Source organism: Pangasianodon hypophthalmus, chromosome 16, assembly GCF_027358585.1.
Source record: "Pangasianodon hypophthalmus isolate fPanHyp1 chromosome 16, fPanHyp1.pri, whole genome shotgun sequence".
In the NCBI taxonomy this organism is placed as follows: domain Eukaryota; kingdom Metazoa; phylum Chordata; class Actinopteri; order Siluriformes; family Pangasiidae; genus Pangasianodon; species Pangasianodon hypophthalmus.
In genome coordinates, this window is record NC_069725.1 from 5,796,641 (window position 1) to 5,823,132 (window position 26,492).

The 26,492-nt window shown below is 38.9% G+C and overlaps 2 protein-coding genes across 10 annotated transcripts in view; one reads left to right on the plus strand and one right to left on the minus strand.

Moving 5' to 3' along the window:
• Window positions 1–14,864, minus strand: part of huwe1 (HECT, UBA and WWE domain containing E3 ubiquitin protein ligase 1) — a 50,975-nt gene extending 36,111 nt beyond the window's left edge. For 6 of the 8 annotated variants that reach the window (XM_053240542.1, XM_053240540.1, XM_053240541.1 and 3 more), the window contains exons 1-19: window positions 12,574–12,732; window positions 9,002–9,051; window positions 8,751–8,820; window positions 8,261–8,359; window positions 7,971–8,177; window positions 7,729–7,881; window positions 7,463–7,525; window positions 6,794–6,871; window positions 6,616–6,663; window positions 6,352–6,520; window positions 6,133–6,233; window positions 3,551–3,701; window positions 3,325–3,452; window positions 3,099–3,239; window positions 2,061–2,166; window positions 1,753–1,860; window positions 1,560–1,661; window positions 721–801; window positions 155–261 (exon numbers count right to left, since the gene is read on the minus strand). In XM_053240542.1, coding sequence (XP_053096517.1) covers window positions 155–261; window positions 721–801; window positions 1,560–1,661; window positions 1,753–1,860; window positions 2,061–2,166; window positions 3,099–3,239; window positions 3,325–3,452; window positions 3,551–3,701; window positions 6,133–6,233; window positions 6,352–6,520; window positions 6,616–6,663; window positions 6,794–6,871; window positions 7,463–7,525; window positions 7,729–7,881; window positions 7,971–8,177; window positions 8,261–8,359; window positions 8,751–8,795 — 1,887 coding nt within the window. In that variant the 5' untranslated portion in view covers window positions 8,796–8,820; window positions 9,002–9,051; window positions 12,574–12,732. Of the gene's footprint in view, window positions 1–154; window positions 262–720; window positions 802–1,559; window positions 1,662–1,752; window positions 1,861–2,060; window positions 2,167–3,098; window positions 3,240–3,324; window positions 3,453–3,550; window positions 3,702–6,132; window positions 6,234–6,351; window positions 6,521–6,615; window positions 6,664–6,793; window positions 6,872–7,462; window positions 7,526–7,728; window positions 7,882–7,970; window positions 8,178–8,260; window positions 8,360–8,750; window positions 8,821–9,001; window positions 9,052–12,387; window positions 12,503–12,573; window positions 12,733–14,783 lie in introns of those variants that run through there. The other 2 variants (XM_053240538.1, XM_053240539.1) reach the window with 2 other exon arrangements.
• Window positions 14,865–21,576: 6,712 nt separating this feature from the next.
• Window positions 21,577–26,027, plus strand: tmem107l (transmembrane protein 107 like). 2 transcript variants are annotated; one of them, XM_026921237.3, is made up of 6 exons: window positions 21,584–21,768; window positions 22,028–22,118; window positions 22,328–22,395; window positions 23,625–23,725; window positions 24,860–24,956; window positions 25,649–26,027. In XM_026921237.3, the coding sequence occupies exons 2-6, from the start codon at window positions 22,032–22,034 to the stop codon at window positions 25,716–25,718; spliced, it is 423 nt and encodes a 140-aa protein (XP_026777038.2). In that variant the 5' UTR covers window positions 21,584–21,768; window positions 22,028–22,031; the 3' UTR covers window positions 25,719–26,027. The 2 variants fall into 2 exon arrangements, with proteins under 2 accessions (XP_053096522.1, XP_026777038.2); XM_053240547.1 differs by lacking the exon at window positions 23,625–23,725 and having other exon boundaries at window positions 21,577–21,768; window positions 24,849–24,956.
• The last annotated feature ends 465 nt before the right edge of the window (window positions 26,028–26,492 follow it).

Genomic DNA, 26,492 nt, shown 5'->3' on the forward strand with positions numbered 1-26,492 from the left:
CTCGCTAACAGAGACGCTGTTATACTCAAACATGCAGAACGGAGGAAACGTGTGGGTTAAACAGAACACAATAGAGAAAAAGAAAAGAAACTAAGGAAGGGAGGAGGAAGCAGAGTATGAGAGAGGGAAGGGGGGATTGATATGCCAGACTCACATCTTTGATGAGCAATGCATGTAGCATGACATCTGTGAGGCCGTTGTCCTGCAGGGAGGAGAGGAGAGATGGCTCCTGGAACACGAACACCGTCACCACCTCCGTCGCTGAGAGAGAATGAGAAGATTGCTTTCAGTGTATTATATCTTATATACAGAGTAGTATATTAAAAAAATGGCTTTAATTTTTCACTTCATGTCCTTCTTACTCATGTCATTCTACTTGTCCTCCATCAAAAAAAAATCTTTCGACTTTTAACCTCAATCTGAAGTGAGGGCAGAATCGAGTGAATAATCATTAGCATGCGTGCTTTTAATTTATATTTAGAAAAAAAAAAGTAATCTCAGTCTTGTCACACAGTCTAATCTCAAAACAAACATTATTTGATTAATCAGCAAAGTTAAAAAAAAAAAAAAAAAACATGAACACCAAACCTGTCGAGTTTAATTTTTACTACACTTGCTGTGTCATCGCCTATCCTAATCTGCTCAAAGTCCTTGAACCCCGCTACAGAGACAATGACACAGCTTGAGAAAACTACAGGTGCCCTTGCTCTGTGTGCTCACCCAAGAGGAAGAGTGAAGGGCCATAATACTCGGCATTACTGATGATGTGCTTCAGCGAGGTAGGCAGGGACCCATCCATCACTGTAGAGACAGGAGATGTTATGCCAGGCACTCATAGATCATAAGTTACTATCATTCAGATTTACATGATAAGCCGGCAGAACAGCAGTTAAATGAGAGTGTTTTCACACTTGCCTTTTTTTTTTTTTTTTTTTTTTAAACCAGAAAGCACATTTTACATGTAAGCCTGTAACAAAAGTGCAGCATCAAGCACATTTTTTTTTGTTTTTGTTTTTTTTTTAATCCTCGCAACAGAGTTCAGTGTCAAGAGAGAAAACCAACAAGGAGGACTAAGTACTAGTCAAAAAATAATCGTTTGCGGGTGAATGTAAGATTTATGACATGCTGATTCAAAAATATTTAACTAAAAACTATTTTTAGGACATTCACCAGTACACTAACTGTGGCTGAACACAGTCAAGTCACACAAGCAGCTCAATTTCCCTTGCTTTTCAGCCTTCAAGACTGTCATCACCAAAGTTAAACCAAGGTGAGGGCAGTCTTATGGTTACAGTGTAAGCGTCTAATGAGGGGTTCTTTTTCGTATCAGCACAAAAATCACTCTGGCCAGCACGTTGTGTGTGCATGTTTAAAAAATAAAAAAAAAAGGCAAGTGTGAAAGCTCTTTGATAATAACTTTTCTTATCAGCTGTAAGCTGCTTCGGAAAAATGTGCCAGCCAAATGAGAACATCTAAACATTTGTTATATTAATTTAAATAAACAGAAAATGGCCTTCCCTTGCACACTGTATTTCTCAGCATATCAAAGATCCTCTTACCATGGCGTATGCCATCTGAAAAGGCCGGGTCCTGAATGGCTTTCTTCAAAAAGTTCAACATGGATTTGAGCAGCGCTGCCCTCTGAGGGATGCACTGCACACCTGTAACACAGTAAAGCAAAGCCTGTTATTTAACCACCTGTTCGCTATTGTACATGGGAAATGAGGCAGTGGCTGTGAAGAGTTCATTCACCTGCTCTGGGTGCGCTCACTGTGCTGCTCTGTGCACGAGGGTCAGAGTCGGTTTTGGAGCCTGTGGAGGTCGAGGGTCCTGGGCTGCTCTCCATGGCAACTTCAGACACTGCAGTAACACAACCATTTAGTGCAACGTTAGACTAAGAATATGATATTAAGTGACATTAATCTATCAATATCCAAAAAGTGTATTTTATAATTCATATCAGCAGACTGCATCACTATAACAGTGACATCAAATCAGACAGGTAGAACATTTGAAATTCCACATAGCACAAACTGGAAATAAAGCAAACAGGAACTGACTGTCCATATCTGTGTCCATGTCCTCAGTTTCAGCAGTTGTACTAGGCCTCTGGATCTTTGGCTTGATGACAAAAGGGCACTCTTTTCTGGACAGGTCCACTTCATGCTGCACAGACAAAGTCATATGAGAGCAAAAGCATGCCCGATTTACAAAGAGCCAAGTGCCTGAGCTGTTAAACTGAGAACAGTACACACGATTCTGAGAAAAATAATTGATATTCATTGTAAATTTATGCTGAAATTTTCTACATTGAAGTACGCAGCTTCGAGAATAGTTTTTTCCATAAATGTTTAGGTAAATATAAATAGTAGCGTTTTAAGGTTGACATATTACTTTAAAAATTGCATTAAAATTTTAATTATTTAAGAACTATTATTTTAATACATAAGTCATTTTATTAAATTAAGAGACAATCATTTGGTCAACATCTTTTAAGAAATGTGCATTCCAACAGATTTAACGTTAGGCAGCTAAACGCTGAAGATATAATCTTAACCATTTCAATGTGGATATTTAGCCTTTAAAAGGTGCATTAGCCTGTTTTTTTTTTTTTTTTAACTTCTTATTTGTACAAATAACCTGGAAAATATGTAGAACATCAGAAAAAATAATAGTTTAAACCATGACCAAAAAGCAAATGGTTGGAAAACTGATGGGAAACTGATGGAATGCCTGTTTGTGTTTGGATGCCAAACAGGAGGCCCGCTGGTCATTTTATAGACGCTCTAGATAGTCACCATAAATCTGGGGCACAGAGCTTTGTGAACAAGAGTGGGAATGGTGTGGTGTGAACTCAAGGCCTAAAAAATTTAAAAAATAAATAAATAAATAAATTCAAATGTCAAACCCACTTACTTAACCGTTAGAAACCTAATCCTGAAGAAAAAAAATTACTAATCATACCTAATGCACCTTTAAATATATGAAAATTTAACTAGAACTCTTTTTTGAACAGTAAACTTTGACAGAAACACTGACACATCAAGCCTGCTATTTCCATGATGGATGAAAATTCTATTATGTTCTAAAGGAACTACCTCAAGTCTGCAGATGAAGATAGAAAGGCCGCTGTGGGATTGAAAGGCAGCCATGTCCAGATTGGTAATGAGGTCCACAACACGCACCGCCCGTGTCACAAAAGTGATCTGGTCCTGCTCGTCCCCCAGGAACTTGATCACCTAAAAAGGGGATATTGCTTATAAGACTGCGGTCATGGTACGAAGTTTCAGAGAAAAGTAAATAAGAAAGGAAACAAACACTAACCTTCAACAAGGCCTCCATCATCCCACATGAGACCAAGGCTTCGCCACCAGCATCATAACTGGCCAAGTGGTACAAGAAGGAAAAGAGAGCTGTGGCAAACTGGTGCGGATACGGCTCCATCAGTGGGTCTGACATTTGCACAAAATAGAAAAGGATGAATTTTGTTAGAGAGGTAGAGAGATTTATGTGAAATCTCAACATGACAACAGATAGACTTCTTTCTTACCAATCATGGCTTGTATGCAGTTGCGGACTAGCACAGGCAAGAAGCCGTGGTAGGAAGCTGTGCCGGTGCAGTCAATAATATTTGACAGTTTAGGAGTCCGCTCCAAGTGGACAATAGACGTCAAAGTACGCAAAGAGGCAGCCTTTATGTCCTGTCATAAAGAGTGCACATGTATATTCATCAAAACACTGCAGAGTTTACTTGTTAGTTTCATTTAGCATCAGTCAAATGTTTGAAAATTGTGAAGATTTTTTCAAGTAGAGATGGACTCCAGTACTGACAATGATGCCATCAAGTCACACATAATTCATTCTTTCATTCATATTCAGTACTTTATCTTGGCCTGGATAGCAGTGAACCCGGAGCCTATCCCGGGAACACTGGGCATGAAGAGGCAATGTCCTCTGAATGGGAAGCCCGTGCATCACAGAGCACCATTCACACTCATTCACAAACTCATTCACAACAAGGGGCAATTTAGAGTCACCAGTTAACTTATTGGCATATTTTGGGAGGTGGGAGGAAACCAGAGAACCCAGAGGAAACCCATAAGGTCAGGGAGAACATGTGAAACACTACACAGACAGAACCCAGAGCAGTGTCAACAATCTCCTATCTCACTCAAGCATATGTTTTTTACTATCAGTCATCAAAAATACCATAATGGTGAAAACACCTGAATGCACAGAGTAGTGTGAGTCATGGGAAAGATGGTTATGCTATTCACACACCCATGTTCAAATAACTTCTGGCTTTTTCTTCTGAAATTGCTTATAAATTCTAAAGGTTGTGGTTTTTGGGGATTTCTTTTGTTTAAAGGGTTGGTGCAGCTGGCTTTTAAGAACTCAAACAACAAAAAAACCCTCTGTACTGTACTTTAAATAGTTAAACCATCGCAGGAGACAAACACAATGAAAACAATCACCTTCACTCCTAGAACACACACTCAGAAAATTCATCAATCGCTCTCCTGCTCTGAAACTAAGAGCTACAGCCTACAATGACAGTCAAAATGTGAGAAACATTCCAGAGATGACCTGTCCCTTTTATAATCACTTCTGTACAAATCAACTTCTGTAGGCTGTGATGTTTCTTAGAACATCTGGCAAAGGAACACACTAATGAGTAGCTGAGAAAACACAGGATAAAGACAAGCAGAGCTAGCGAGTGACAAAACACTCAACTATAAAGTCACTACAGTCTTATAATGAACATGGCTGACAAAAAGACAAGTGTACAGTTTGTTCAACACACTTTCCAACATAACGAACACACTAGCTTAAACACACAGACACCACAAAGAAATTCACCCCAGCAAAGATTTCACCTACAAGCCAGATCTCCAATTAGAAATGAAACAAGTCATCATTACTGTGGATCTCTAGCCATTTTCAGTAGTAGAAGAGACAGACTTTATGCACTTAATTACTGAAGTAAAACAAAGACTGTTAAACAGATTTCAGTTTAATCATTATTCTGCATAAACGCATGCTACTTTGCAATTGTACGTTTTGAAATAAAAATTTCTTTGGGCCAAAACAAGCTGTGTAGTACGTGAAGAACTCCATCATACATTTTCACACACAAAAAATGTCAAATCAAATCAATATTGAGTGCAGAATTAAAAATCATATTAAAGCTGAAAATGTGTGTACTATTACACCCTCATTAGAACTGCATTTCACTTTTTTTTTTGTTGTTGGTCATCCTGTAACGGCAGCATTAGGAGCATCTATCTAACGATAATGCAGAGATGACAGATACAAATGTCAGTGAGAGACTGGAGACAGTTTTTTACAGCCAGAGCTGTACTACTAGCTCTCTAACAACATCTTCACCAACCAACACGCACTGAAGCGGACAGAGTCTGACAAAACTGAGCGAGAGTGAATACAGTACCACAGTGCAAAGCTCTCACATTACTGCTAGTACAACATGCCAAGAACAGTACACTATTAGGAAAAACAAGTACAGGACTTAACAAACAAGTAGCAAGATTTAAATACTGTCTTTTGCTACTGTGAGGTATAGGAGAGATCAAGAGTAGACAAATCAGTAGCTTGAACACCTGGGAAAAGCAGGTTCAACAATCCGGAAAAAAGGGGGGGGAAGAATCCTTTTTCCCTTTAAGCTGTAATAATGCACTTATCCAGCTAACTAGCTTGTCATATGTTATTACATTAAGTAAGCTACCACTTTTTACGTTAATCAGCTAGGTCTCCAGGCAACTAAAACATGAGACTGGGCAGCAGACTGAGCTTTTAATTGTCCAGTGGGCTAGTTAATGAATTTATGATTTGTCCACCTCTTGTCCATTTAAACAGTGAGAATAACACAACTAAAATGCTTAATTCCACCAAGTTTAACAGTTTATATAGGATCAACCTGAGATCAACTGCCACCTAATGGAATTCAAGCACTCATGCATTTTCTCTGTCACATCCCTATTTCCAGGTCATATGGTTAAGATGAAAAATAAACGCCAGTTAAGCTCATTTCCCAACTCTTCCGGGATAATACAGCGATAATGCGACAGCTGGCACATTATGAGACAGGGAGTGAGGAGCAGAGATGTTTCTCACCACCAGCTGTTTGTCTGTGATCTGAAGAACATCCACCAGCTCCTCAATCAGCCCGTTGTAGAGTATACTGTTGGCTGATTCCTGGAGGGCATTGGAGTACACTACAAAAATACCAACACAAAACATCCACCTCAGCACATGTGCGGCGTGGGAGCCTGACACTCTTTGATGAAAATAAATGGCGCCCTTATTTCGGATGGAGCCTGAGATGGCACTCACCTAGTATGGAGATGGCATGCAGTCTGGCCTGCACGGCCTGCAGTCGCTTCTTGTGGTTGGAGAAGCCGTGTGCCAGGCGGATGTGTGTGAACAGCAGGGTCTGCTTGTCTTTAGGGATGTTGTACATGACCGTCAGCGACTCCATGATCTCAGACGGACTTTCAGAGATCTAAGCACACACCAGAGAAAGGCAATTAAACTGAAGTGGGATCAATAAGGGCATTAAGGCTTCCGGCACAACAAGCAGCAATAACGGGAGCTCACCTTATCAAGTTGTTCAATGTGGATGTAGTGTAGAGTGTTGCTGCTAGACTGTTAAAAGAGTGTAATGAAAAATACTTATGTCTTATGCGTTTGAGATAGTAAAGCCAATAGCAAATTATCCTTAGTTGTGTTTAATAGAGTAGGAGTAAGAACTGAAGAAAAAAAAATATATCCATACCTTTTTCTCCACTTTGACCTCAGAGCTAGGCTCAGCATAGAACTCAAAGTGCAGAGTGGTGGCACTAGGTGGATATTTCTACACAGACATGGAGGAAATCATGAGAATGTGCAACTTAACATATCCTAAAAACATTATGAAGGGCCTAAAGTAGGGATGAGCCAATCAACAGATAGTAATCCAATCTCTGTTCTTACTGAATTCCTGTGTAGTGAATTCACCCTAATAAACTACACATTGTGTTATTTTCTTAATTTAAATCTCCATGCATGTTTTGAGTGCAAAGACATTCATGGTTTTATCTGTTTGGCAAGCCCAGACAAGTAAAACTAAGATGTATCAGAGAAAGATGTTTTGTTGCTCTATGCCAAAGTCACACAGCAGATTATTAAGTTTCATATAGGATACAAAATAGGTGAAAAGGAAACACATATTATGAGCTACAGCACACTTTATTTTTGTCGATGTTAAAGCTGCAGACACCAAGTTTTCCCACAGACATTTAAATTGTCCAGCTTGATAGCCAAAGCAATAGTTGGAATCCACCAGTGATTCTCACTACTATAGTAAATCGTCCCAAGCCTCCTGTCTAGCATATTTTCAATCAGAATATGTCTGATTTACACCGGAAATCAGTCGATCATTCCTTCCAGTCCTGTCATGGCTTACCGTCATGGGCAGATCTCTACAGCACTCAGCCAGGCCAAAGCCATTCTCCTTCCCGCCCCAGCTCTGTGGAGAGATTGGGTAAAACATGCTCTCAAGACATATAATGGATGAAGGAAAACAACTTTCAGCCCCAGTAAATCAGTGAACTAAAACCTGAGCATGCAGAATACATGTAACCCATGTAACCTGAACCACATCAGGGGTTTACTAAAGTAAACACTGAAACAGTTTTGAACAGTGTTACACAGAGCCTGTGATGATCCTACCTCAGCCAGGTGCTGCAGGCGTGCGAGCAGAGGGCTCCTCTTGTCTGAGCCTAACCTGGTGATGTAATTGGAGCGCTTGCTGAACACATACAAGAGGTTCAGCACAGACAGCACCACCTGCATGTCGCATGATGCTAGAAGCGTGGTCAAGTGCTGCAAACAGAACAAACAGGCACATAAAGGTTAACTGATAATACTGAGAACAGATGGTGTTCATACGGGATGCATAAATTCTGGAGTACCTCTATGGAGCTGTAGAGGTGCCTGGAAAAGCTGTACTCTATTAGCAGAGCCGTGAAGTTGAGTACTGCCAGCAGCAAGGCTTTGAGCTGCCCGTTGTCTGGTCGGTCACATACCAGCATCCAGGACATGTTCTCCACCGTCTGGCCTGCATCGCAGAGGATCCCGTCGAAACGGTCCAAGAGATCTACCCAGTGGTAGAGCTCACACTACCAAGAAGCAGAAAGAAGTATAAGAACACGACAGGCACAACACAAGTACTGCTCATACGAGCTCTGGGTTCTACATTTACCTTTCCAATGTTCCATGTTTTGATGTGCTGCAACTCCAAGAGCAGTTGATCATCGCTGCATCCCTTCAGCTTCTCTATGAGCGCTCTGCAGTCAGCAGGCTGAGGGCAGAGACAGGCACAGCATTAAACACATGGATAAGGGAAGGCAGACTTTATGCCTACATCATGGGGCTGCACAATATATTGTACACTAATCAAGTCAGAATAGTAACCTGTACAATATGGATATCAGAGAAGCCTGCAATATGCAAATAGCCACATTTTTATATAAGCATTCTTTAAGCATTATGTAACTCTCCAGGGTTCTAGACAAGATTATCATTTTTTGTGGGATAACTAGAGAGACTGGAAAAATTAATGCAAGCCGATCTTAAACTATGACCATACATTGCCAATCATATCACAATATGTTCTTTCTGTCCATAACATGTAGTCCTAAGATGTACATCACACACAGGATTAAAGGATACAAATCTCTAAGCATACTGACCGCTTCAGTGGGGGTTTTCTTCAACTTGCTTCTGTCGACCTTCATGGTTACTAGTTTCTAAACTCTGTTCCTGCAGTCAACATAATTTACAGCTGTGTCAATATTCAAGTGCATAAAAAAACAATATTTTAATGAATTAATGTACAGCAAAGTGCATACAGGACAAACAGCCACTACAAACCATACATCAGCATCTTGCACTTACATGTATATGATCGCACACAACAGAAACGGAAAAAATAATTACTTACGGTAATTATTTTGGCAATTCCAACTTAACAGCATCTTTCAGATGTAATACCTATAAAGAAAGTCAAACTTAAAATGATGCTGTGACACTGATTTTTTTTTTTTTTTTTTTAATGCATTTGGATTAGGACAAAACTAGTAAAACCAACTTCCTGCTCAAATAACACTCTCAGAAATGCAAGCATTTTTTTTTTTTTTTTTTTTAAATAAACACCTACAGTTACATCACAAAGATTCAGATGTGAACCTGTAAATTTGCCCTCCAAGGGCTGGAGCAAATCTGCTTGTTAATGATGTGAGAGTGATATCAGAGTAAGCTCATGCAAGTCACTCTGAATAAGAGCGCCTGCCCACTGACTAAATGTAAATGAATGCCATTTAGAAAATCAGTGCGCTTTGCTCTCTAAGTGATCAGAAAATATCTTGAGCACTGTAGTCTAAAAGCTCTGATGCGTCAACATAGGTAATTTATTGCGTCTCATCAATTTTGACTGCGTTAAACTTATATTCCCTTTAATCTGAACTCATATATAAGCATAAAATATGGTACATTGTTTAGGGGAAAAAAAAAAAGTTTTCTATTTTTGCTTAAATTGCTGATGGTGAGTAAAGAGTTTTCATTAGAAAGAAGAACCAATTTGCACCATTCTGGTCTCATTTCTCCTAATCGGGGAATTAAGGCAACCCATTAGAGAATGTAGCACTGCAGGCTTTTTCTGACAAACGCAAATACAGCAAGCAGTGTAAAAAGCAGTTAGCCAAAAACAGAATGAAGCTTTGTTTGGGTTTCGGTCATTGATGATGTCCCTAAAACCTCCCAACAATTCTGCAAACTAAAACAAATAACTCTACATGGCCAAGAGTTAAAATTGATGTGCACAGTGATTAGGAGTGGGCAAGATTACAAAAATACACTATGGCCACAAGTCTGTGGACACCTGATCATCACATCCATATGTAGTTCTTCCACAAACTGTTGCCGCAAAGTTGGAAGCACAAAATTATATAGAATGTCTTTGTACGCTGTCGCTTTAAGTTTCACTGGAACTAAGAGGCCCAATCCTGTTTCAGCATGACAGTGCGCCTGTGCACAAAGCGAGCTCCATACAAACATGGCTTGAAAGGCTGGAGTGGAAGAACTCAAGTGTCCTGCACAGAGCAATGACCTCAACCCCACTGAACACCTTTCAGATGAACCTGAACACCGACAACATGTCAGGCCTCCTCGCTCGACTTCAGTGCCTGACCTCACTAATGCTCTTGTGGCTGAAAGGACAAATTTCCACAATCACACTCCAAAATCTAGTGGAAAGCCTTCCCAGTAGGGTGGAGGTTATTACAACAGCAAAGGGCGACTAAATCTGGGATAGGATGTTCAACAAACACATGTGGGTGTGAGGGTCAGGTGTCCTTAAACTTTCAGCCATATAGTGTATCATATCACAATACCTGAACACGTTTCTACGATACATGATATGTAAACTGCCAGCAATGAAAAGAAGGGAAAAAAAATCTGTAACTAAATGTTAACATTTTTACAATTTTAAAGAGTCAGTACAAAATTTTAAACACCAAATCACATAGAAGAAATGCACAATGTATTAAAAAAAAAAAAAAAAGATACTGAACTCTCTTCAGAGATACTGCAGTACTATGACATAATTTATTATGATATTGACATTATATCATAATATATCCACACATATCATACATTCATTAAGAGTGTACCTACTTTAAAAAAAATTTACTCTGGTAAAAATATCACAGCTCAACCTGGTTTCAGTTTCATTTCACAACACTTCAGGATCACATGAAAGGGGCTTGATTTAGCCATGGCGGTTGCACACCATGATACAACATGATAAGACAGTCTACATCGGCGGTTCTCAAACTCTTTCAGTCAAGGACCCCTTTACCTGTAAAATAAATTTCAAGGACCCCCTCAGTACAGTTTAATGAATATAGTCCAAATATTAGGCTCATTATTTAAATGTGTACAATAACAGTCTAGCTGTTTAATCGAGGTATGGAGCTTTTTGTTTGAACTTTCCACTCACAGAAAACAGTAGGTCCAAGTTGACCTTGTTTACAGGTGACTTGTTATTTGAGTTACTGAGATTTAGATTAAACCCGAATCACTTCATGGAACAGTCAAACAGGCTAATAACTTAAAAACCTAAACATAAATATATTAACTTTGTTAATGATGGGTTACGATTTCCACCACTGTGTTTCCTCCATGGACTCCACTTTGAGAACCACAGGTCTACTTCATAATTCATAATACTTCACAATTTACTGATCAGTGTGTCAGTAAAAACAAAAGCAAACATGGACTCAAACCTAATGACAAAGAGACATGTGACAGCTGGTACTGAAACTAAAATTGGAGACAGTGACATTTCAGAGGATTCAGTATTGTATTCATAAATATTTCAAATCTATTAATTGGTCTGTTATTATAAAGAATGCATCCATAAATCAAATTTTACTTATGAACTATGAGATGTGAACTTCACTGCGTCCAGGAAAAAAAAAAACACTGAGATTATACAATATTCATAAAATAAGGACTGGAAATGTAAATAACCACTAGTCTAAATGTTACTGCAATGTTTACATGAACAAGAGAAAGGTTTTAGTTAACACCATCACTGTAAAACTAGCAGAAATGACTGGACTGGACTGAAAGCCACTCTTTCTGTGAGTCCTGAAAGCAACACAATGGCTATTATGCTAGCTGTTCACTCCACTGCAGCTAACGTAACTGCAATGCAACAGCAAAAATGCACTGACGTGCTCTGTTAGCTTAGCTAGCTTAGAGTTGTCACTGTAGCATTTCAAAAAACGACATGAACTCTACCGACTAGCCAACAATCTTATTAGATGGTCGTGTAAGATATAAAATATCTATATTTATATCTATAAAATAAATATTCAGAAAACAGCATATAAACCTACACAGCGTACTCAGAATGAAATTTCAACGGCGCAAACTAGCAAGCAATGCTACAGAATACGATGTCACTCAGCAGTAGCTAGTTTTAGCTTAGACGCATAGCTAACGCAGTTTAAACATAATAATAAACAAACCAAAACTGATCATATGAAAACGCAACAATACATTACAACAGCCCGACTCAGAAATGATGTCTAGCACAATTCGTGAACAAGCACATCTTGCTAGCTAACAGTTTAAACAGTTAGCTTAGCATGCTAGCTAGCGAGCCAAAAGTGCAACCGAAAATTGATCTCTAGGATGTCAACACAAGCACAGAAATTCCTCAGACTCCCGCGTAAATATATATATTTTATTAAGCTAACTAAATAAATGAAACGCACCCCGACTACGGTGGGGGAACAGCAACTCATGATAAAACGCCGATACCTCGGTCACGACAAAAGCCGTTTCCGTCTCACCAACACGCGCTGGCTGTGTAACTCGAGCGGCCGGCTTACACTGAGGCCTACTGAAGCCTGCGATCATTAGAAACCATTTGTCCTAACACACAGGCGCACACACTCCCTCAGCAGCGAGGGGCAAATCGCTGTATGATGCATTAGTTGTACATACTCGGCGAATGAAATCTGCGTGTGTTGATGAGAATCTCGCGGCTTATTTGCAGGAAAGTTCGCCAGAAAGATGCTCGTACAGACGGCTTCCGACATGCGCGCTCTCGCCGCTCTGCTGGTGGATTCAAGTGAGAAACGCAGAATATCTCGCTGAATCATTCCGCACACAGGCCTGAGCAATAACACACACACACACACACACACACACACACACACACACACACACACACACACACACACACACACACACGCCTTACTGTCCTCCTGAGGACCTAACATTGGCATAATAATTAATACTACTATTATGCTACACATAAACCATAACCTTAATCTCAGTAACCAAAAGCAAACCTTTTAAATCTTCTGTCTTTATTGTTTTTATTAAAAGCTGCAGTTTAAGTTTAAACAGTTTTGCTCATAGGGACTTGCCAAATGTCCCCACTAAGTCAAATCTGTCAGACATGTCTATCATATAGTCCACCCAAGATATAAACACACACACACACACACACACACACACACACAGCTTCTCTACTACTGATGCAATAGTGCACATTAGTGTCTAAAGGCACAACAGCACTGTCCATCTCATGAACCTCTGTTGAGTATCCAGTCGAATAATTAAACATATTTGACAATTTATAAAACAAATTAGTTTTTTTTTAGGAGTAATGTTTGAATTTCAGATGCCAGCTTTCCTCAGAAAAGTTACTGCACATCTGCACCAGGACATTTTTAACAGTAAAGTTGTTTAATATAGTTAAGCACTAAGAACCTCATCTGAAACTGTAGTACATTTTAGATTTGTTCAAATGCATTCATAAGCCAGCTTTTATTAACTCACATCAGTGTTTCTCATGCAAATCCACTGAGATGTGTGCAATTGTTTGTCTTGCTTCATTAAAATAATTTGAAACGTACACTATATGACCAAAGGTTTGTGGACAACTGACCATCACACCCATATGTGGCTCTTCCACAAACTGTTGCCACAAAGCTGAAAGCACACAACTGTATTGGATGTCTTTGTGAGCTATAACATTACAAATTTCCTTCACTGGAACTAAGAGGCCCAAACCTGTTCCAGCATGAAAATGTCCCTGTGCACAACACGAGCTCCATGAAGACATGGTTTCAGAAGGTTAGAGTGGAAATCTTGAATGGCCTGCACAGAGCCCTGACCTCAACCCCACTGAACACCTTTGGGATGAACTGGAATGCTGACTGAACCCCAGACCTCATTACCAACATCAGTACCTAACCTCACTAATGCTCTTGTGGCTCAATGATCACACATCTCCACACTCCAAAATCCAGTGGAAAGCCTTCCCAGAAGAGTGGAGTTTATTATAACATTATAACAGCAAAGCAGGGATTAATCTGGAATAGGATGTTCAGTAAAGACATATGGGTGTGATGATTAGGTGTGCACAGACTTTTGACCATATAGCATACATTAGTGCTATGATGTATAGTCATAATGCTCATATGCAATATTCAATGCAGATATGCAAAATACACAATTATGATATGATACAGCTCTGAATCATATGTGAATGTATGGATGAATTATGGGATGGATGTAAAAGAGTAGATGTTATTATGAGAGTGAAATGCAACACAGCTCGCTCCTGTTTGTGCAAATTTAAGAATAAATACAGTCTACATACATGAGTAGTAGTACATTATAATAATAATGCCAGGAGAATAATTGTGTCTTCATTCAGGGCTCATGGCTAGCACGAGCACATGCTTCAGACCTCCTCGCGAGCTGTCTCTACAAAACTACATTTCTTCCGTTATCTCAGAAAGAAATCCCGAGCAGTGACATGCCAATATTCCCTCCTGACCACCCGCACTGCAGTCTCCGCTTATGTAAAATAAAACAAACCCACCCTGAATCGCTATGCTCAGACTGTGCTGAGCGGCCGCGCGCGCACGCAGCGCGTGCATTCCCCCCCCGACACAACAGCGCGCTCGCGCTCCCTCTCTCTCTCTCTCTCTCCCCCCTCCTCAGGCAGACCGCATATTAAAAATGGCGGTTTATACAGTACAATGTCCAGACCTTTGCGCCGCCAAAAACACTCTCGTTATGAACGCGGTCTGTTTGGAAATTATAGCGCCGAATCCACTTCCCTGTCGTTAGGAGTCGTTCAAACTAGACGACGTGAATCTCAGGCTCACACGCACACACGTATTTTGTCTACTTACCGCGTCGCGTCTCAGCATAACTTCACCATTTTACAGCAGCAAAAGCACAGGGTGTAAATCTCGCGATATCTCGCGATATCTGACTGGCGGAGTGGCTGAAGCGGTGGTGAGGGCGTCCCCGCGCTGTGTGGCGCCATAACAAATAGTCTGATGTGTTGACTGGGGCATAGCTTACACATTTAACTAAACTTTTAACTAAACTACCTTGATAATTAAACTGTCTTTATGTTAGATGTATTCTCTGAGCTCTTGTTGACTCTAACATTTCTGAGTCTTGAGCGTGACAAGTGGCAGGAACATAAACTCAATGTCAACTACTACACCACTAACTGGGTGATTCTGCCATTGCAGTGCCATTTAGCCCTTCTAACTCTGGAAATTAAACTTTTTAAAAATTATTATTAAAAAAATTACATAATTGCGGGCAGTACAGTGACGCAGCAATTCTGAGCTCTGGTTATTGTCTGTGTAGTGTTTCTGTGCATGTCCTCCTCCATGATCACGTGGGTTTCTTCGGGGTTCCCTGGTTTCCTCCCACCTCCCGAACCATGCCAGTGCATGGACCGGCTACTTTAAAATGTCCCAAGGTGTGGATTAGTGTGTGAATGTGTGTGTGTTTGCATTATTGCTATCCGGGGTGTGTCCGTGCCTCACACCTGGATCCACCGCAACCCTGACTAGAATAAAGCAGTTACAGGATGATGAATGAATCAATGATGCTGTAAATGTTTAAAAATGGTCTTACGCCTTCTGAGTAAATAACTTTGCTGATATTTCCTGCATTATACTGTTGGATTAGTAACAGGGTTGAGAGTAACAGTATTTTAAATACACAGAGTGTGAATAATGAGTGTCCATGCTATCCATCCATGATAATGGAATAAGGGCATTAACAGCTTTCTAGTGATTGCTTAAAATATATTATACACAGTGATCTTTTTATCTAAAATGATATTGTGTTGATGATCTTCAAAAAACTGAAATTATGCAATGTCCCATTGAATGGATTTATACATTAAGGCAAAAATAATATGATTTTTGAAGTATTGAATGCTTATATTTCAAGGTAAAGTGTAATTATAAAGTGTAGGCTTTGACAGGCAAAATTCTGTTCTATAAGTGTACAGAGGGTTTATTAATGTTTCAAGTTATGAATCTGAAACATGTACATGACTTGTTGTGAAGGACTTTATCTGTGTTTAAAATGTCTTTTACCTTTACTGTACATATACAGTCAGGTCCATAAATATTGGGACAGTGACACAGTTTTGGTAATTTTGCCTCTGTACACCACCACAGTGGATTTGAAATGAAGCAGTCAAGATGTGACTGAAGCGTAGACTTTCAGCTTTAATTCAAGGGGTTTAACAAAAATATTGCATTAACCGTTTAGGAATTACAGCCATTTTTTACAGAGTTCCTCCATTTTCACAGGCTCAAAAGTAATGGGACAAACTAATATAATCATAAATATTAGGATTATTTTTATTACTTGGAGGTAAATCCTTTGCAGTCAATGACTACCTGAAGTCTGGACCCCATGGACATTACCAAATGCTGAGTTTCCTCCCTTGAGATGATTTGCCAGGTCTTTACTGCAGCCATCTTCAGTTGCTGCTTGTTTGTGGGTCATTATGCCTTCAGATTTGTCTTCAGTAAGTGAAAAGCAGCTCAGTTGGGTTGAGGTCAGGTGACTGACTCGGCCATTTAAGAACATTTAATTTCCAAGCTCTTGGGCTGCTTTCACAGTATGTTTTGGGTTGTTATCCATCTGTACTGTGAAGCGCTGTCCTATCAGTTTTGCAGCATTTGACTGAATCTGAGCAGAAAGTATAGCTCTGTACACTTATGCATCATCCTGCTACTTCTGTCAACAGTCACATTATCAATAAACCCCAGTGACCCAGTTCCATTGGCAGCCAAACATGCCCATGCCATAACACTGCCTCCACATGTTTGATGGATGATGTGGTATGCTTTGGATCATGAGCCCTTCCTTTCCTTCTCCATACTTTTCTCTTCCCATCATTCTGGTACAAGTTAATCTTGCATCAGAACTGGTCAGGCTTTTTTTTCGAGGTTTTTTAGCAAAGTCTAATCTGGCCTTTGTGTTCTTGAGTGTTACCAGCGGTTTGCATCTTGAGGTAAACCGTCTGTATTTACATTCATGAAGGTCGCTCTTGATTGTAGACTTTGACAATGATAGGCCTACCTCCTCCAGAGTGTTCCTGACTTGGCTAGATGTTGTGAAGGGGTTGTTCTTCAATAAGAAAAGAATTCTGCAATCATCCACTTTAGTTGTTTTCTGTGGTCTCCCAGGCCTTTTGGTGTTGCTGAGCTCGCCAGTGCATTCCTTCTTTTTATGTACCAAATTGTTGATTTGGCCCTCCTAAAGTTTCTGCTATCTCTCTGATAGGTCTGTTTTGGTTTTTCAGCCTAATGATGGCCTCCTTCACTTGCATCAACACCTCTTTGGATGGCATATTGAGAGTTCCCATGAACAGCTACCAAATGCAAAATCAACACTTGGAATCAGCTCCAGACCTTTTATCTCCTTAATTTATCATGATATAAGGAGGAAACAGGCCACAGCTGGCCATGAAACTGCTTATCAGTCAATTGTCCCATTACTTTTGAGCCTGTGAAAATGGAGGAACTCTGTAAAAAATGGCTGTAATTCCTAAACGGTTAATGCAATATTTTTGTTAAACCCCTTGAATTAAAGCTGAAAGTCTACGCTTCAGTCACATCTTGACTGCTTCATTTCAAATCCACTGTGGTGGTGTACAGAGGCAAAATTACCAAAACTGTGTCACTGTCCCAATATTTATGGACCTGACTGTATGTTTGTAAATGTAATACCAGTGGGACTCAAAAGGAACCCCAATCATGGATTAACCCATTTGTTTATTTGTTCAGCATGTCTTAAAGTGAAAGTAAAAAAAAAAAAAAAAAAAACTCATAAAACATTTTAAGGCCTGTGGGAAAATTGCATGTCAAAGCCTTCACTTTGCAGTCAAAAGTGCACCTTGGCATCAATTCTTCAAGTCTCTGGAACTGTACTGGAGCAAAGAATAGTGTTCTTCCAAAAATATTCACTCAGCTGGTGTTTTGACAGTGGCGATTTTTCAAGTTTTGTAGATCGCTCAGATGTACTGTTTTAACTGATCACTCACTTTACCTCAGCATTTGGAGATAAAAAAAATTTTAAAAAGCTGTCTCTCAATGCCAAATTTCTCATTATTAAGTTGCTATTATGTGTTATTAAATGCTGAATGTTCAATTTAGTACATGTCTGACAGCAACAACAGGAATAGAAACAGTAGCCTAAATGCAATTCCCTGTACACACTGTATTAGCAGCAGGAAGAAATGTGAACTGAAAGTAACAGTGGTGCACACTTAAGTGAACTTCGAAAATATTTTATTCGTAACATTAAAAGCTGTAGTTCAGTTATTTAACTGAATAAGTGGCATCCTGAAGAAGAAAAAAACCACTATAAAACATAGTTCTCCATCTTCACAAACTGCATTCAGCCCTGCTAAAAAATGTAAGTACATCTTTGGTGTCATTCATGTTTAGCCATCCTATTTCCTGCATAGAATGTGGTTTGGAACACATTGAATTTTTCAATTTCTCATTGAATGTGTATTATTTGCAGCCATCAGATTAATCCGCTCGGTGGAGAAGGATGCAGCACAGTGCACACTGTTCTTACATCCTGCAACTTTAAATAATATATCTCTAATTAAATACATAAATATTAAACATGTATATTAAAATGTTTAAATGTATAAAAAAATAAGTGAATAATTATATTAACAAATTAATTGCCCAGGGGGCACGATGGCTTAGTGGTTGCCTTGAACCTCCAGGGCTGGGGGTTCGAATCCTGCCTTTGCCCTGTGTGTGTAGTTTGCACATTCTTCCCATGCTTTGGGGGTTTCCTCTGGGTACTCCGGTTTCCTCCCCCAGACATGCGTTATAGGCTGACTGGCATTTCCAAATTGTCTGTGATGTTTGTGTGCGATTGTGCCCTGCGATGGACTGCCAGGGTGTCCCCTGCCTTGTGCCCCAAGTCCCCTGGGATAGGCTCCAGGCTCCCCTGTGACCCGGTGTAGGATAAGCGGTATAGAGAATGGATGGATTAATTGACCAATTTCTACAGTATATTGAAGCAGATTTATTGATGGATATATTTTTAAATTTGTCACCCTCCATACAAATACACATCAAAGGCTGAATTATTCACAATATACTTCAGGCACACCTGCTTAATATGTTATTTCATTACTCCTTCATCGTCTCTTAGAACATGTAACCTGCACATTATAGTATCAGAGAGACTTTTTTAATCCTCAAGGAAAAATTTGCAATTGTTGTTGACTTTACCTGCTGCTTTACCTCTCATGGAAAAAGTAGATAATTTGTCCCTAAAATTAGTACTCGTTACAAGAAGATCTCATCTAGCCAGTGACAGTACGCTATGCATCAGTCAAATGGGCTCAGTGTAGCATCCAAACATTTCAGTTTAGCATCCAATCAAATTCATCAATGTAGAGTGTCAATCCATCATCAGCCGTGATCTTCTCATGCTACACAATGTAGTTAAAGCTATAGTTATCCGAGTGTGCTTGAAGATGAATAAACTGCTGGACTGCAGTGTGGAACTTCAGGATGAGCCTGCCTGGTTCTACCTCAGTAAAATGTTTAAATATGGTGGAGTAAGCAAAGACTCGTATAAAATTATGCATCTCCTTCACTTCCCTAGAAGGCAGGAATGCCATCAAATTTGAAAAAGCACACTGAAGTTGAAGTTTTGCTAAGATTAACTAGCTTTTTTTTTTTTTTTTTTTATCTAATGCCAGATTAGACTAGTATCAACTGCATAACTGAAGCTTGATTAGGCTGCAAGTTACATTCTAGCTAATGGTAAATATTGCAATATTGCAGAGATAGAATGATGTTTTCAGGCAAAACAGCAGAGTAGTTTTAAAACAAAAGTCATCTTTTAAAACAAAAGTCTTCTAACAGTTTTAGATAAGTAATCAAAGTTACTTTTAACATGAAAACATGACTAACTTAATTTTGTCAGTTAAAAAATTTACTTTTAATACTTGAGTACATTTTTGGCTGGATACTTCCACTTTCAGCTGGGTAAGATTTCAACACATTATCTATACTTTCACTTAAGTATAATTACTCTCCCTGCCAAGCAGTATATGGCTGAAGTATGCCAATCTGACCAGCAGGGAGAGCTGCAGGCGAGTGCAATAGACAGCTAATGCAGAGAGATGTACAGATTAGATACACATCTAACAGGCCTGTTTATACGGTATAGATGCTTGTCATGCACACAGATTTTCTCATAAATAAGAAAACCTTCTAGTGTCCATGGATTTCAAATGCCGCAATCACTTGTGGTTCAGTAAATCTGTTCAGAAATCTGAACAGGCTCCTAAACAGCATACTGCAGTATGAAACAGGTATCACCTCCACAGGTGTACTACTTTCAGTATTTAGCACTGTATTATAGTTATCTGCCTGTTTGCTCCATAGAGTCTATGATTTGAACAATGGACATGGAAGGCCAAAAGGGTCACATTTTGCCATACATAAGCACATTTTACTTTTATTATAGCATTAACACTGGCATTTGACTGTTTTTTTTTTTTTTAACACCATACATTATGCTCTTTGGGGCTTTGGAATTATTTAAAAGTTGTTAAAGGTGCTATTTGGTTATTTTTGTTGTGATGCAATGATCCCATTTTGACAGCTACCGAATTTAATCGTTATCTTTCGTTATTGTTATCTAGCTCCAGACCAGATAAAAGTTTCTATAAAGCTATACATTTGTGTGAACATTTACCAGTGTGTGTTATTTCTTTTGATAATGTTTTTATACATTTTGAAACCACTTTTCTATTCAATTCGCAATGGACTGTTTGCCATTTTCCCAAGTTTGCCATTGCCAGTCTTTATTTAAAACTGTTCCAAAACAACAATAATGCCATGGCTCAGTGGGAGAGCATTTGTCTCTGTGGTTATACATTTGAATTTTCTTTGCCTTTGGGCTTTTTCTTCCTTTTTTACGACATTTGCTTTAAATTGATTAAATCAATTTAACAATGTCCTTATACTTAAAATTAATTCATTTGTTCTTATACTTAAAATACCAGTGGATAGGCTACTGTAGAAACTGTAATGATGATTATGAAGATGATTATGATGATTAAATACGGCGCTTATAATAATTTTTGCAGCGTTTCTTTTTTACAGCGCTGTCAAATGCTACAGTGTAATTTACGGCGTAAACTTGTCGAACTCAGGTTGCCAGTAAATTACTGTAAAATTTACAGCAATTCTTTACAGTGTAGGCTGCGATTCAAATCCTAGCAGAGACAGAATGATGTTTTCAGGCAAAACAGCAGAGTAGTTTTAAAAACAAAAACAACTTCTAACAGTTTTAGATAAGTAACCAAAGTTACTTTTAACATGAAAATATGACTAACTTAATGTTGTCAGTTAAAACGTTTATTTTTTAATTTATAATACTTTAAAAGTATCAACTTCTTTTTGTACTTTCACTTGAGTACATTTTTGGCTTCCACTTTTAATTGAGAAACATTTGAACACATTATCTATATTTTCACTTCAGTATAACTGCTCAGTAAATGTGATGTAAAGTCTCAAAACGCCTGTTTTCACGCTGTAATCAAAGCAAACCTCTCTTGTTTTGTAGAGAAATGTGACCCTTTCGGCTTTCCATACATGGGCGCCATGTTGCAGCAGCGCCTCGTGCAGCTACCGCGAGCGCGTCGGATTTGAGTTGTCCATAGCAACGCCAAAAACATTCGCTCTTCCATGCGTCACTTCCGGCTTGGTTTCTATTCGAACTGTGTTTTGTTTAGCTACAGACCGGCAATCTAATCTTTGCTCCTGTACTGAATATTTATATTTCAGGAAGACGTTATACGCGCAGGTACGTTAGTCTGATTACATAAGTAGCTGTTTGCTAACTATCTAGTTATCACTTTTACTGGAGGCATTATAGCTTACTGTACTGTGCTTATGGCACTGCATAATAACTGCATTATAACTGATAGTTCATGCACACTCTGTATCTAGGCTGTAACTTTAACTTACACTGGTTTAAATAGTTTCCCCTAGGATGACAAGCTAAGTATCCAGTTAAAGTGAAATAGTTTGTTAACTGGTAACATGTGTTTTATTCCTTCTAGTGCCATGTGGGCGATAAGCAGCCTGGTCCCAGCCCGATTCCTCACCCTTATTGCCCATCTGGTCATAGTCATCACCATATTCTGGTCAAGGGTGAGTCTCCTTCAGTAGGGCTGAGCATCATTAATTACTTAATTAATTAAGTAATTGCACACACTACCTGATTAAACTCTATACAGGAAACATTATGTTGTTTTCCTACATAATCTTTACTACTTCTCAAAATTGGCTAAATAAATGTCTCCTATCAACTATGTTTATGAAAGGCTGTGATAATCTTTTTGTCTCTGGCTGTGTTACAGGAGAACAATGTGAAAGCTTGTCTGCCACTGACTTATACAGTTGAAGAATATAATATAGAGGATATAAGGTAAGAGTTTGTTGAGAAAGATGTCTAAACACATCACAGGGCCTTAACACACGATCAGTCGAAAAGCATCTGTAGCCGACCGTCACTTACAGTTTTTTGCCATATGCCACTTGCACTACTAGACCCTTGTCAGCCCCTGTTCAGCTAAATCGGCATCGCAGGCCTGTAAGAGAGACGGTTCTGTGGCTGGTCAGTGACGGAGATGAGGAATGGAAGTAAACAAAACAAGTTGACAATCAGAAAAGATGAGCATGCACATAGATTATCTCATTTTCCAGCTTATCAGCATTTCCCACTTTCAACTTCAGTTCGGATCTCACTTCGGCTCTGCCTGATCTAACAACCATCTGCCTTTGCATCGGTGATGCTGTGGTGTAACAATGCTCATTGTACAATAAACAGCATATAACCCAGAGAATTTACTAATTAAAATACACTGTAAGCTCTAGTTGAAAGGGAAACGTTTGATCTGCTCTCTGTAATCTCACAGCATGTTTATGGCGCTGCACTGTGTGATAAAAATAGGCACTTTCCTTGAAATTACACACATCTCATAGGCAAAGAATATTAAGCTAGCCTGCTAAATCTAGCCAACTAGCAAAAAATACAGTACAGAGAACAACTTTATCTCAAAGAACTTCACAACTGGGTAACAATACAAATTCCATAGCAAGGATGACTCAGATATCATTTACTTACTTTCCACCAACTTAAGGCTATTAGAACAAAACACCTGTTACCTGTTGCTCTCATTGATAATAGTAGACTCTCTCTCTCTCTCTCTCTCTCTCTGATTGGCTGCCAGGTCTCACCTTTTACTGTGTAATCATGTTTTTTTTTTTAATTTAATTTTTAACAAAACATCTGACATACTGTCGCTTTTAAATAAAGAATAAGTCATAAGCAGATTCATAGTGGCATGAAAATGTCTGTTTGGTTACATTTAAAACTGCATATTACCACACTAAGTAGTGTGCCAAAATATTATGCCATTATAAGTCCTAATACTAGAAAACCATGCGTGGCGTGCTATTCTGACATACTATTGTTATAGTCATGATTTGACCTATTGTTGTTTCGAATCAGGATGGCAACAGAAGGTTTTTATCAGTAGTCCTTGTTTGCTAATAGTTCTTCGGTGTTGGCTTTGTGTGTTATAACTGTATTATTCCTTTTTTTATGCATGGTCTGCGCTTTTTTTCCATTTTTCCATTCTCTCTTCTGTGCAGTCTGGTGGTGGCCTTATCCGTGACCCTGGGTCTGTTTGCTATAGAACTTGCTGGGTTTTTCTCCGGAGCCTCCATGTTCAACAACAACCAAGGACTTTTATGTATCCTTACCTGTAATGTCATAATTTCAATCCATCATCACTGCTGAATCAAAAACTGGATTGGGTGCACTTTCACTATCATGTAGGAAGAACACACAACCAGCTGCATCAAAGTTTTGCACGCAAAGTTATATACACACACACACACATACACACACACACACACACAGGTGAGAAATTAATAATCCCCCCAAAAACAAGAAGTGTCTTCTTAAGGTGTGGGGATGATGAAAGATAATGCTGTCTCCTCATATGGTTTTCATCATTTTCATACTCATCAAACTATTCAGTGAGCCCTCGTGCCCTGTAGATGGGGACAGGGTCATCCTGGATAGAAATGTTTCATCGTGGGATAAAGGTGATCAGTCAGAAGAATTTTGTATTGATTTGTTCCTTCTTATGGGACATGTGGACCCAAACCATTCCCCAATGCATAACAGATCCACCGAGCGCCCTAACTGCAGCAGTCAAGTATTCAGCCCTGTACTGTTCTCTTGGTGTATTCCATACATGCACTCATCCACTTGTCAACAATATAATGAAGAATAATTCATCTGATCAGATCACTTTTTTCCACATCACTGTAGATCAGTGCTTATGATTTTTGCAGCACTGAACACTTAAATGCGCATTCATCTTTGTAATGAGGGATTTATGCACTGCAAATGTCTCTCTCTATGTACTGTTTTTTTGCTGACCACCTGATCACGTCCGGCATTTACATTCTCTGTTGCTCTTCTGTTTTTCCTCACATATTGCACTAATGCACAAGCAGCATGGTGACATCCCTATTTACTGACATCTTTCTCATAGATCTAAATACAGACGTCACTTTAATCACTGCTGAAACACAGTCAGTTGAGCAGGCTTTGTGGCTAAAACTCCTGTATCCAAACTCCATCTTGATCCCCATGTGTGTGTGTGTGTGTGTGTCAACACAGCCAGTTTTCACCCCAATATGCATAATGGGTGACCTATATGACATGCTACTTAGATTACTGTGTAAAATTGGTAGTAATGACTTAGTAATGGTACAGTAATGGTAATTACTATAGTACTGGTACACAATAATCATAGAAGTGTAACTGGGTAATTATAGAATGCTATGTTACTTTCCTGACAGTGAATATTCAGCTACAGCGTGTCATGCAAGTGGCTCTGTTGCACTGCTTTTCTTTCTGTTTGAGGAGTGGACTTGCAGCATCTACTGGTGGATCTTTGGCTTCTGCAGGTGAGTTGGCAGTAGGGGTTGTAACAGTGCCGCTGTCTTTGTCTGTTTGGTGCTTCAAATATCCATTTCTGTATCCGTATTTGGATTTAAACCCAAAGGCCTAAACCAGAAAGTTTTTAAATGAATGAAGTATGAACCCTACCACTATACACTTGGAAACATTGGAAAACACTGAAAAAGCCCCAGAGGTAGAAATGCCAGCACTGTCAACATGGTGGTGCTTAGAGTTTCTCAACCTCAGCTACATCACTCGAGTTCATAATTAATCTCTACTAGAGATGTATGTGGGACTTTTTAATCTTTGCACAAATTTAAGACCTGACCAGGCAGTTACTAAGGATGAATGACTAGCGCAGTACATACATGTTAATGAACACGGTCATAGTTTGTCCCACAAGCTTCTTATCTCACCATTCGCTCATGCCTGCATGAAAGTAAAAACCTCCCACTCGCACACCTCTAGTCTCAACCAGAGGCCCTGTGAACCATTCTGTGTTTCCATTTAGAACATGCTATCTGTTCATTCCGAATAATGTATTCATAATACAGTATATACATATTCATATTCAGTTTCATCCCTTGTCACATATTTGTTGCACATATGCAAATGTTTCTATAAAAACATAAAACACGCTCTAATATGCCTTTGTCCTGAAGATTTCTCTATCTCTTTCTGTCCTTTGCTCTTTCAGTGTAATCCCAGCCTTGTATGAGATGATCCTGCTTATTGCTGTTTTTGGTCTGAAGAAGAAGCCACTATGAATGCATCAGTGCTAAAAAAAAATCTCCTTCATGGGATAAGTGAAAAATATGTTGCCAAGCAACAGGGTTATCTGTGGTCTATATAAAATTAGAATATGAATAATTTCTTCTTCTTCTTTTTCTTCTTCTTATTATTATGATAATGATGATGATTATTATTAGATTCAGAGTTCTAGTTCTGATCGAATGATTATCACACTAAGTGGAAGTTGACTGGTGAGAATTTTGTACCTTGTGCTTTATGTGTTGCATCAATAATGTGTACTGTTTTTTATACATTTTGTAATAAAATATTTTTATTAGCAGAAACTGCTATAAGTTGTTTCATTTTTAAATTATTCTTAAAGCAGTGGACTGCTTCTTTTCAGGAAATATGTACATATTGTTACGTATTTTGTAGTAATCTGTGTAGCTCTTACCAACATTAGAGTTTTCAGTGAGGTGTTGTGGCCATTAGAAATATTCTCTGAAATACTTTTTCCTTGATATGGTAAAATACTGAGATGTTTTCCTGTTACAACAGGACAGCTCTTATAGCTGTTTGACTTTAAGTATTGCTTTTTGGGATGTTTATGGGATTATATTTATGTATATTGTAGTCAGAACTTGTATAGGGATGTAATGACCCTGATGTTTATGACATTAACTGTGCTCTTCACTCATAGATCAATGATCAGTGAAGCTCACACCTGATACATAGTTACTGATTGTGAATATGTTGTGATGCAGCAGGAAGTTTAAAGAATATGTTTATAATGAATTCTAACAAATTGA